The 10,382-nt window shown below is 40.2% G+C and overlaps 1 protein-coding gene across 1 annotated transcript; it reads right to left on the bottom strand.

Annotated features, from left to right (window-relative positions):
- Positions 1-8,085: 8,085 nt before the first annotated feature.
- On the bottom strand, positions 8,086-10,095 carry LOC149827027 (peroxidase 5-like). Its single transcript, XM_090018413.1, has 4 exons — positions 9,883-10,095; positions 9,500-9,691; positions 8,735-8,903; positions 8,086-8,492 (listed from the first exon to the last, which is right to left on the bottom strand). Exons 1-4 carry the CDS (start codon positions 10,093-10,095, stop codon positions 8,086-8,088), a joined length of 981 nt encoding a protein of 326 aa, XP_089874539.1.
- Between the last annotated feature and the right edge of the window lie 287 nt (positions 10,096-10,382).

The raw sequence follows: 10,382 nt of genomic DNA on the forward strand, positions 1-10,382 counted from the left end.
CTTCGGCTCCAACGAGCTGCCAAAAGCTGAGGTTCTGGCCACCGCTTTTGTGTTTGCCTCGTCGCCGTCCTCCGTGAAATGGCATCCTCCGTGAGACGGCGTCCTCCGGCGTCGCCGTCCTCCAGCGTCCTCCGGCGTCGCCGTCCTCCAGCGTCCTCCGACGTCGTCGTCCTCCGACGTCGCCGTCCTCCGTGAAACTGCCTCGTCCCCGTCATGCTCTCCGACGTCGCCGTCTTCCGAAGAAGTCGGTTTAAATCGAGCGCGACCGATTTAAATTTCAAACGTGGAGAGAGGGAAAATTTCGCGCTCTGTTAAATCAAAAATTAGCGAGGGATTTAGCGACGGAAAAATTCCCTCGCTAAATCCCTCGCTAAAATATTTTTCTTGTATTGAGAATTAGCGATGAAAAAATCATTGTCGTTAATCCGTCGCTACTTAGCGACGAATTCATGAAGAAAGTTTTCTCTAACTAATCTGTCGCAAAGTTGCGACGGAAAAAATCCGTCGCAAATTTCCGTCGCTAATTAACATTTTTCTTGTAGTGTTCTGATATAGGATAGTATGTGAACCCACATGAAAATTAAATCAAGATAACATTAAATAACCCCGATTATATGTTTTTCCATGTTAATGGGTTAAGTGATACAATGCTGGACTTTTGGATTGAGTCCAACAAGATGTGACCCCATTTGACACAATCACACTAAGGGACGTCATTAGAGTAGGGGGTTGTTACGTGAATGTAAATGATTCACATTCAATATGCACGAATGCCATGAATGTAACCCCCACTCATCTCTCACTATATAAGGAGATCCATAGTAGCTTGACTCGAGCAACCAAGGTGATCTTTCTCTGAGTTTAAGGGTCATGCTCACCTTTTGACCTGACGGCCTGAGCTCATCGAGAGCATTGATTCGTTGAGGAGAATGCCGACTACCCACGTCTATCAAAACTTCAATCGAATCGATCATGACAACTTCCGATAAGTTTCGTTAACCATTGTGATTTTAGCCAACATGGGTCTCTATATGTTTAACTAGGGAAAGTACAACATTGTTCCTTAATATGATTTAGAATAACAATGTAAATTATATATCTTGATACAACCCTAAACTTCCTACTTGTTTTGGCATGTTTGTCAGTTCTTTTTTAAGGAAAAAAGACTATGGCAAATGATTTTTAAGTTTATAACTGAAATAGTGTCTTAGAAAATCTGCCCCTTGATGGTGGGCAGATTCCAAACTCTTTATTTTTCCCAAAATTCTCATTCTTTGAATGATTTTGGAAGTTAACCTTTCTTTTATTCACTCGTTAAGTTTGGTAGGTTTATTGGCAAGTTGCATGCACATTGTTATTTATTTGGATGGTAAAACCAGGTTGTTTTTTCAAAACTGTGTGCTATTTTTTATTCTTTCACCATTTCTCAGCGTCTCGCAGTTGGAGACTCGAAACTTCTGGTTGTTTGGATGACACAAAACTTGATTTTCTATTTCTTTTAAACTTTTTGACAGAAAAAAAAAACAAGGAAAAAATATCTGGCCATTTCCCCTATCCACTCACCCAAAAATTGTCGGGATGGCACCGGCTAGCATCAGCCTTGCCAGCTGGTGCCAGGTCGGCCATTTTCAGCCGGTATATTGCCGAAAAATAGCCAGGCGTCTTTGAAAACAAAAAACAAAAATCTCAAAAGGAAGAGAAACTCCATGGACATTTTCCGGCCATATACCCACCGGAAAATGGCTGGGATGACACCAGCCAGGGGCGTAGCTAGGGGGGCAGGACTGGGCTGTCCTGCCTCTCGAAACAGTTAAAAAAACAAAAAAATTTTAAAAGCCCAGTCCTAGCCCAGCCCTGATTCCATATGAAATAGATTTTTATCCATTTTTGTAGCCCATCCCAGTCCTAGCCCAACCCTGACTGCAGCAAATAGTTTGATTTGTCCACATGAAATAGATTTTTATTAATAATTGTAGTCACTTTTTATTTTATCTAAAAATTTTTTTTTCCCCCCCATTATCGCACAAATAATTTTTTTTTTTGCTACACCCCTGTTTGCCCCCCCCCCCCCCACATGAATCCTAGCTACGCCCCTGACACCAGCCAGCACAGCTTGTACCAGCAGGTCCCCTCCCGGCCATTTTCCGGTTCTATGAAATTAAAAAAAAAGAAGGGAATTTTCCTGGCTATTTTTTTGTCATCCATCCACCGGCCGGAAAATGGCTGGGATGTCACTGGCTAGTACCGGTCGTGCCAGCCAAAGCCATCCCGTCCATTTTCCGGCCCAAAAATAGACGAGTGTTCTATGACATAAAAAGGGGGAAATTTTTCTTGGTCATTTTCCAGCCATCCACCGGCCGGAAAATGGCCAGGAGAGGTGCAAATGTGGAAAAAAAAACCATGACATTTTTCGGCCATTTCCGTCCAGTGATTGGCTGGAAAATGGCCAGTGGAGTACCACCCACACCGGAAAGTACCAGGCCGGACATTTACCGGCCAGCCACTGGTCGAAAATGGCTGGTGTGAAGTTGCTTAGAAGGTGGGAGGGAGAGGAAGGGGATGAGAGGGGGATTTTGAAGGATGTTGGTGGGAAGCTTGGAGGGGTTGAACTCGATAAACCGGGTTTCACTTTGAAAAAACTGCTAGAACCAGTTTTTCCAAAAACATGAAAACCAGGTTTCTATAAAAACCAAGTTTGGTGTCATCCAAACATGTATTACCTGGTTTTTCATGTGAAACCAGGTTTAACACCCAAACCTGGGTTTTAACCAGGTTTTGGGCGTCATCCAAACGCCAACTTAAACTAAACATGGACTTGATTCCTTTTTTTTTTAACAAGAAACCAATGCAAAACCCTTTGAGTGGGGTCCAGCAAACCTTGGGTGAGGACGCTAGCCCACAAAGGACCCCCACCAAGATTTGTCACAAGGTGATCAATTCTGTCTGTATACTGTTGGTTAGCCACAGCGGTGTTGAGAACAAGTCGAGTTTTTGTTTTACGTGATCCCACTCCATCATTTAAATTTTTTTTTTAATCTTTTAGTTTTTGTTTCAGGTGTTTCGAACAACACTACTTCAATGAAAGGGGTGGAACACCGGGAGACATAAAAAAGGTGTCCACTGAAAACGCGGGACATTGTGTTTCAGGTGTCCCGTGTGTCTGATGTTTGTATTGATCACGTGGAGCACTTGGACAATCGCACCTCACTCTGGCTATATGGGTGGGCCCATGACTTTTGTCAAGGCTAATTGATGACAGTTATTCCATGAATTATTTGATGTGTTTATGGTATTTATAAATCTCCCCTTATTAAATAACTTTGTTTAAGAAAATAAGATTAATTCTATTTTGATTTGTAATAACTTTTATTAAAGACATTAATTCATGTAATTTTAATCATCTTGATCTGTAGAAAGTACAGTTGGCTACAGAAAAAAATTGAAAAAAAAAATGAACCCATCCATTATTGGACCCTAACTCCACCTAACGTATGTTTGTTCAAGATTTGGCATCAACATGACAACATTCATATCGCTTCAAGTTTAGGGTTAGTTATGAGTTTACACGCAACCCAAATCATAGTTACAAATCTTATTCTCAAGAAAACTCTTAAGGGAAAATCCCGTGTGTCTCTTTATCCAAGAGCCTATCATCTTTCTAGTCTGTCTACCTGTGCCGGTGGACCTTCCTGTTTTTCATGTTTTTTTTTTTATAATTTACAGAAATTATTTTCTCTTTATTCTCAATATCTGGGACAATTAAGTCATTTTGGTCCTCAGTTTTTAAGATAATTATTATTTTTTATTTAGAGTCTGATATGTGTATGTCATCTTCTGACAATTGTGGTTCTTACACTTCATGTGTCAGTTATTTTCATGTTCTTATTCTTCTTTTAAGGGATGATGCCATTCATAAAATATACACAACACTAGTTGCACCTTAAGAATTTTACTTCTTTATATGTACAATATTTTCTCAATGGATCTTCTTGTCCTTACATCTTTATATCCTTTAACAAAATAAAATTACAAAATCAAGAAACTAGTTAATAGATTGGTCATTGTAAACACTAACAAGAAGGTCCAACTGGGTGATCATGAACATGATTTTCACATGGTTTTCTTTTTTTCTTGAACTACCCACCTTCTATTCATGTAGAACTTTACTAAATGTACCCTAAGAGAGTGAGACAAACCAGGGAGTAGCCAACTTTCCATCTAAAAAGGTTTCCCCCTAAGTGGGTATTGATATTTCCCATGGTTAAACCATCAAGTGTACCTAGGAATATTGACATGAATACATAACCAAGGTGCCACACAAATCACACTAAAATACTATCGCTTTCATGACTGATCCAACCCAGCAGGACTACCACATTGATGGCATGGGTAGTTCAAGGCAACAGAAGTTTGACATATTGGAGACTTGTGTTAGGTGTAAGAAGGAGGGGAAGAGAGAATTCAAAGAAGAAACATTGGCTGTTTTAGAGAAAGGTTGGTTTTGATGACGTGGAATAGTCCCATATTGATTGTTTTTGAGTTTGTTGTGGGCTTTATAAGCCACATGTAAACTCTTACACTTGTTCCTGAGAACAAGAGGGTGGGATGACTACCACATACACGCGCGTGCGCGCGCACCTGCCCGTTGTGCCATGTCGCGTCGTGTCGTGCTGAGCCGGGTCGGGTTCGGGCAATTGGCTCTTTAGGGTCATATCCAATCAAGACCAAAGTATCTTTTTGCCCAAAGTTTCTGTGGATATTTAGATTCTTTAACGGGTTATGAGAAATGATAACGGGTCACGACTCCTCGTAGTCTATGCCCGTTATGTCTCTTCGGATTCCTTTAACAGATCTCGACTCTTCGATTTCCGTTAACGGGTCACGTCTCCTCGGATTCCGTAACGGGTTCCTTCCACGCTTTGTAACCGTTCGTGGGTTATAAAAGCGTGGCTAGGGCTAGGGTTACAACAGATCTGAGACAGACTAATCTCTAAAGAAGAGCTGCGATTTTCCATTTTCCTGTTGCTCTCTCTCTCTCTTGAGTTATCCCGAAAGGGGTTTTTCTGCAACTTCGGTTCGTGGAGGTTGTTTTCGAAGGACGATTCGTCGGAGTGCACCGGTTATGATCGTCGAGGCTATTGTATCAGTTTCTGTGGATATTTGGATTCTTTAACGGGTTATGAGAAATGATAATGGGTCACGACTCCTCGTAGTCCGTGCCCGTTATGTCTCTTCGGATTCCTTTAATAGATCTCGACTTTTCGATTTTCGTTAACGGGTCACGTCTCCTCGGATTCCGTAACGAGTTTCTTCCACGCTTTGTAACCGTTCGTGGGTTATAAAAGCGTGGTTAGGGCTGGGGTTACAACAGATCTGAGACAGACTAATCTCTAAAGAAGAGCTGCGATTTTCCATTTCCCTGTTGCTCTCTCTCTCCTGAGTTATCCCGAAAGGGGTTTTTCTGCAACTTCGGTTCGTGGAGGTTGTTTTTGAAGGACGATCCGTCGGAGTGCACCGGTTCTGATCGTCGAGGCTATTGTATCCTAGGGTGCACTGTATGTGGGGGCGAATCTTCTCTAAGGAGAGTACTTTCGTACGCCTTAGCCTTTTACACAGTATTAACATGCTTCTCTTGTGTTTATTGTGTTCTGTCCATCTGCTTGTTCATATGCTGCTATCTGGATTTTGGTATATGGTGGAACCCGACATGTTTGTTCCCTGTTATTGTTTTGATCGTCTGTTGATCATGATATTTATAATGTTATATTTCCTGTTTTATATCATGATGATGATTGCGAAACTGTGTGATTCGAAATTCGATCCAACAACTTGCACTTATCATAGCTCTATTGGTTAAAAATACACTCAAAGCAAACCCTTTGAAGAAGAGAATTGACTGCATTTAGCAGCAATGTATCATGAAATTCCACTAGCTGGCACAAGCCTTGCTCTTGATGTTGAAAAAGACAAAGGCTATATGATAAACAAAAAGGCTTACAGATGCACTTGATATAAAGGTAGGAGTCAGGAAGCTAAAACCACAAAGTTGTTCCTATGCCAATAGTATACATGAATAAAGAAAAAAATGAAAGGAATTACAAAAGAAAATAAAAGACAACTTGAGATGAAATGAAGGTCACTACACAAAAGTTAATCCTTCCCAGCTTTTCACACAAACAAGCTATCAAGTCTAAGGTGAAGGAGAATACATGATGATGCAAGTTAGAAAAAAAACAAAGAAATAAATAAAACTGCAGCACTGTTGTACCACATGCTTTAATTAATCAACACATAAGATCATTCTGAAAAAAAAAACATGTATTATAGAGACAGACCGAAGTGGATAGATCTTATGGTCAGGAACCATGAGTAGCTTGATCGATTAATCATTGTAGATCCTAACAAAAGGTCCAAGTAGGCATTAATCAACACATAGGAACAATCTTAAAAAAAAAACACAGCAACAAGCAGACCCATGTGGACAGATAATATGGTCAGGAAGCATGAGTAGCTTGATAGATTGGTCATTGTAAACACTAACAAGAAGGACCAACTGGGCTGTGTCGACAATAACAACGTTCATGAGCTGCAACGTACATGAATGATCTGTTGTTCATGAATGAAAAGCAAGTTTTGGGCAGCATGCCAAACACACCAAGTTCACATAAAATGGCTTAAAGCCTCAGCTTTGAGTTTGACCTTCACCTTGACCTTGGTAGAAAACTTTAATCAGCCATGCTCCATGCTATCTTGTCCAAATAAACGCTTGCACCAAAGACCCTAATGATATAAAAAAAAATTCTAGATTTTGTTTGCCATCAAAATCCACCAGAAAACCCACCATGTAGAACCAATGAACAAAGATTGGCAAATTAGCATAATATGCACTCCATTATTCCTCTCAAATAGAAAGAGTTCTAATATAACAACGCTTATAATATATATATATATATATATATAGAGAGAGAGAGAGAGAGAGGCTAATTGTTTTCTTCCACACCAACGGCCTCTAGAGAGAGCTTATGGTAGTTTCACATCCCACAACACCACCGCCCGCTGCAGTTAGCTAGGGCATCTTCAGTCTAAGCAACAAAGAAATAACTAGAGCCAAAAAATATGATAGTTTCCAAAGAATAGAGAAGTCCTTGGCACCAAGAAGTTTTGCCAAATAGGAAACCACCTATTCGGTGTCTCCTTTCCTATCCTAAAAAAATGGAGGATAGTGGTGACAGCTTGGGCAGTCACCGTTATGTAACTTCTTGTGACTGCCTTTCCTGGCCCTCACCACTTCCATTAAGTATTTTTCGTGACGTCACTAGTTACCATTTTTGGCATAGCGACACAACCCCACAACTGATAAAGTAGAAGTTGTGATTGTTGGTCACAAGCCTTGTGACCAACTTTCACAAGATTCAAGGCAGAAACAATCATAAATTGTACTTTTCTCAGGTTTCACTAACCTTGGGAAAGTGTTGTGGTCGTGATTTACAATTATAACATCTTGAGAAATTCCAAGAATGACAGGGCATTGCAAACACGCCCCGTCACAAAGATGTTACTGCAAGAGTATAGGCCTTGTAAGTTTAGTACTTTTAGCCATGATTATATGTTGTAATCATTTCATCAAGTGCCAGTTTATATACAAAAGATGAGTGGATTATGCAGGGTCTTATTTTTTCTTGAGCAATGCTTATGTAGGGGTGATTACGTAAATTTCTTCGTGCACATACACAGGAAAATTAAAAAAAGGATGAAAAAAAAGCCAAAATAAAATGTGCATTTTTTCTCATAAATACACCATGTTCTATGAAAGAGAAGCCATCATACGATTAAAAAGCCAAGATTTTCACCAATTTGTAAATAAACCAACGTACTCTATTCATAAAGATGAAAACAATGAATAACTAATTGATTAAATAAACAAATACATGATGAAAATTAATCCCACACCACCACCATGTAGGCATTTATTTGGTGCAACATTGAGCTATCTGATCTTCCTACTAGAAATTAACAAGCATAAAACCAATGAACAATCCCTCTATGACTCATTCTAGGATTGCAAGAAAGCTTTGAAAGCACCCATCAATTGACCACAGCACACTTCTTTCTTATTTCTCCTTGGTTCCCTGTTTTCACTTCAATTTCACCCATCTTGATCATTGCAGCAACAAATTTCTTTATCCAGTTGGAGGGATGGTGGGCATTGAGTTGGACTTGTGCCTTGGTGAACTTGTTAGTGAGAAGTGCTGCATCAGATGTGAACAAGCCCATGTGCTTCAGAACACCCACATAGTACTTGTTGTCTAAGATATTTGGGGTTATGGAATCCAAAGGAACGGTGGGGTCTGTTTTGTGATCTGCAGGGCATATCTTATTTATCTCTGCTACAATTGTGGGGTTCAGAGTGGGGTCAGGCTTCCCAGTGTTCTGGAAGTTTCTCTCCCTCCCACCAATAACAGAGCAGTGTGAATCACCAATGGAGTGAGCACCTATAAAACAAATGATACATGCATGCACCACTTGTTAGAATCATGAAAAAAACTGCTAAAGTCGGCCTGATTCTCATCAGAGAGAGAGAGAGAGAGAGAGAGAGAGAGAGAGAGAGAGAGAGATGCTAAGATGTCATAAGAACTTGAGATTTTCTTCCTTGTTTTTCGGATGAAGAGCTCAAGAATTGACACCCGCTAACTCAGCTGATCCTCATCCAAGTTTAGAGAGAGAGAGGTATTACCCAGAAGTGTAACAGCATCCTCAAGGGTGAGTCCTTTGACCCCAAAGAAACGGGCGATGCCACTAACATTGACAGAAGGAGGTGGTAGGAAAGTGTTGGATTCCCTGGCCAGGGAGACTCTCCCATCCCTTCTTCCTCCACGAACCTTGTATCTGGGAAATTTACCAGCCTAGCCATGGGAAAACATATGAAGTTAGAATCTCCGACTAACAGCAACTTATGAAGCAAATTCGGAAAGGGCATGCTATCCCAAAATAACCAGGGCATGCATGTCCTTTCCTGCGGGAAAGGGCTCCACACCCCCAATACCCCCCCACACCAGCCCGCCAGGACCCCATTTTCCTCACATCTCACAGGAAGGTGGCCGCTTTCCCATCGGAAAGGTAAATAGCTCGTACGATATGGGACTTTACATGTAATTGGATTCAGATATCCATTGGACTTGGTAGAAAAAAAATTCAAAACTATATCCGCATCTAATTATAATCTGATATGTACCAAATCCGACTAAATGAAGTTGGATTCGGTTGGTTATCGGATAAAATCAAATCCATTGACAATCCTAACTATAGGAATGTCAAACTAGTGACCCTTTTAAATTAGGTCAGTGAAACAGCATGAAGAAAAGGGAGAAAAGTTTAATGCATGTTACAGCACTAACAGCATGTTTTACAAGAGTAATATTTTAGCATTTTTGCATATACATGAACCTGAGTGCTCTGTGGTGAAATGCATGTGCTTCCATATTCTTAGAAGAATATTTACCTTATGGACAACTTCCCTTGTTGCAAAGGTAAGGATATCTGCACAGGAGACTGTTCTTGGGCATTTTTTCTCTAAAGCTTCCTTGATTTTATCTATCACATCATAACCTGTGATACTTGGGTTGTTTATAGGGGAGTCTTTCTCAGCTACATTATTTTTGGTGGAGTTCAGGAGAATGGAAGCATCACATCCCTGGATTAAAAAATTAAACACCGTGGGCATCATATTAGCTCATTTAGCTATCAGTAAACTAAACCAATGTTAATGCAATTACTAAAATAATATTTAAAAGAAATAAGAAAGACACACACACACACACACACAGGGATTGCTAAAACCAACAGTATGCAACAAATGCAAAAGTATGAATTTAAGATGCATACCCTCACAAAGCAATCATGGAAGTGCATCCTCAGCAAGTTTGGGACTATATCAAAGTCTTTTTTAATGAATCTATCCATCATATTCTTGATAATGATCTCTGCCTGAGGACATGTCTTGTGGTAATAGTCATGCTTTAAACCACACTCAGCAGAGGCAAAGCCTAGAGCTATCAACCCCAAGAAAGTGATAACTGCAATGGCAAGACTCTTCATTTTCTCTTGCAATGATTCCAATGGAAAGGACTAATGCTGCAAATGAGACTGACCTCAACAGGCTTCCCCTTGGCCTATATATAGGTGTAGCATTACCTTTAAATGCTATATTAAAAGGAAAAAAGAACTCTTGGATGAGTTTGGTATTGGAATGAAGGTTGACGTTCTGCAATGACAACTAATTAAGCATACAATGTAACTAATTCGGTGGTTATCATGTTCCTATCTCTCTGTCAACTGGAGCATGTGGCTTCGGTTCCTAAACATCAGTAGATTATAATTAAAAT

The sequence above is a fragment of the Nuphar pumila genome, chromosome 10 (assembly GCF_984573655.1).
Source record: "Nuphar pumila chromosome 10, dmNupPumi1.hap1.1, whole genome shotgun sequence".
NCBI classification, from domain to species: domain Eukaryota; kingdom Viridiplantae; phylum Streptophyta; class Magnoliopsida; order Nymphaeales; family Nymphaeaceae; genus Nuphar; species Nuphar pumila.

Excerpts from the sequence above, each read along its gene's own strand:
- LOC149827027 (XM_090018413.1), bottom strand. The coding sequence starts at position 10,095 with ATGAAGAGTCTTGCCATTGCAGTTATCACTTTCTTGGGGTTGATAGCT. Across the intron at positions 8,904-9,499 it reads CAAGGGAAGTTGTCCATAAG|GCTGGTAAATTTCCCAGATA; the intron begins GTAAATATTCTT and ends TCCCATGGCTAG. Across the intron at positions 8,493-8,734 it reads GGATGCTGTTACACTTCTGG|GTGCTCACTCCATTGGTGAT; the intron begins GTAATACCTCTC and ends TTTGTTTTATAG.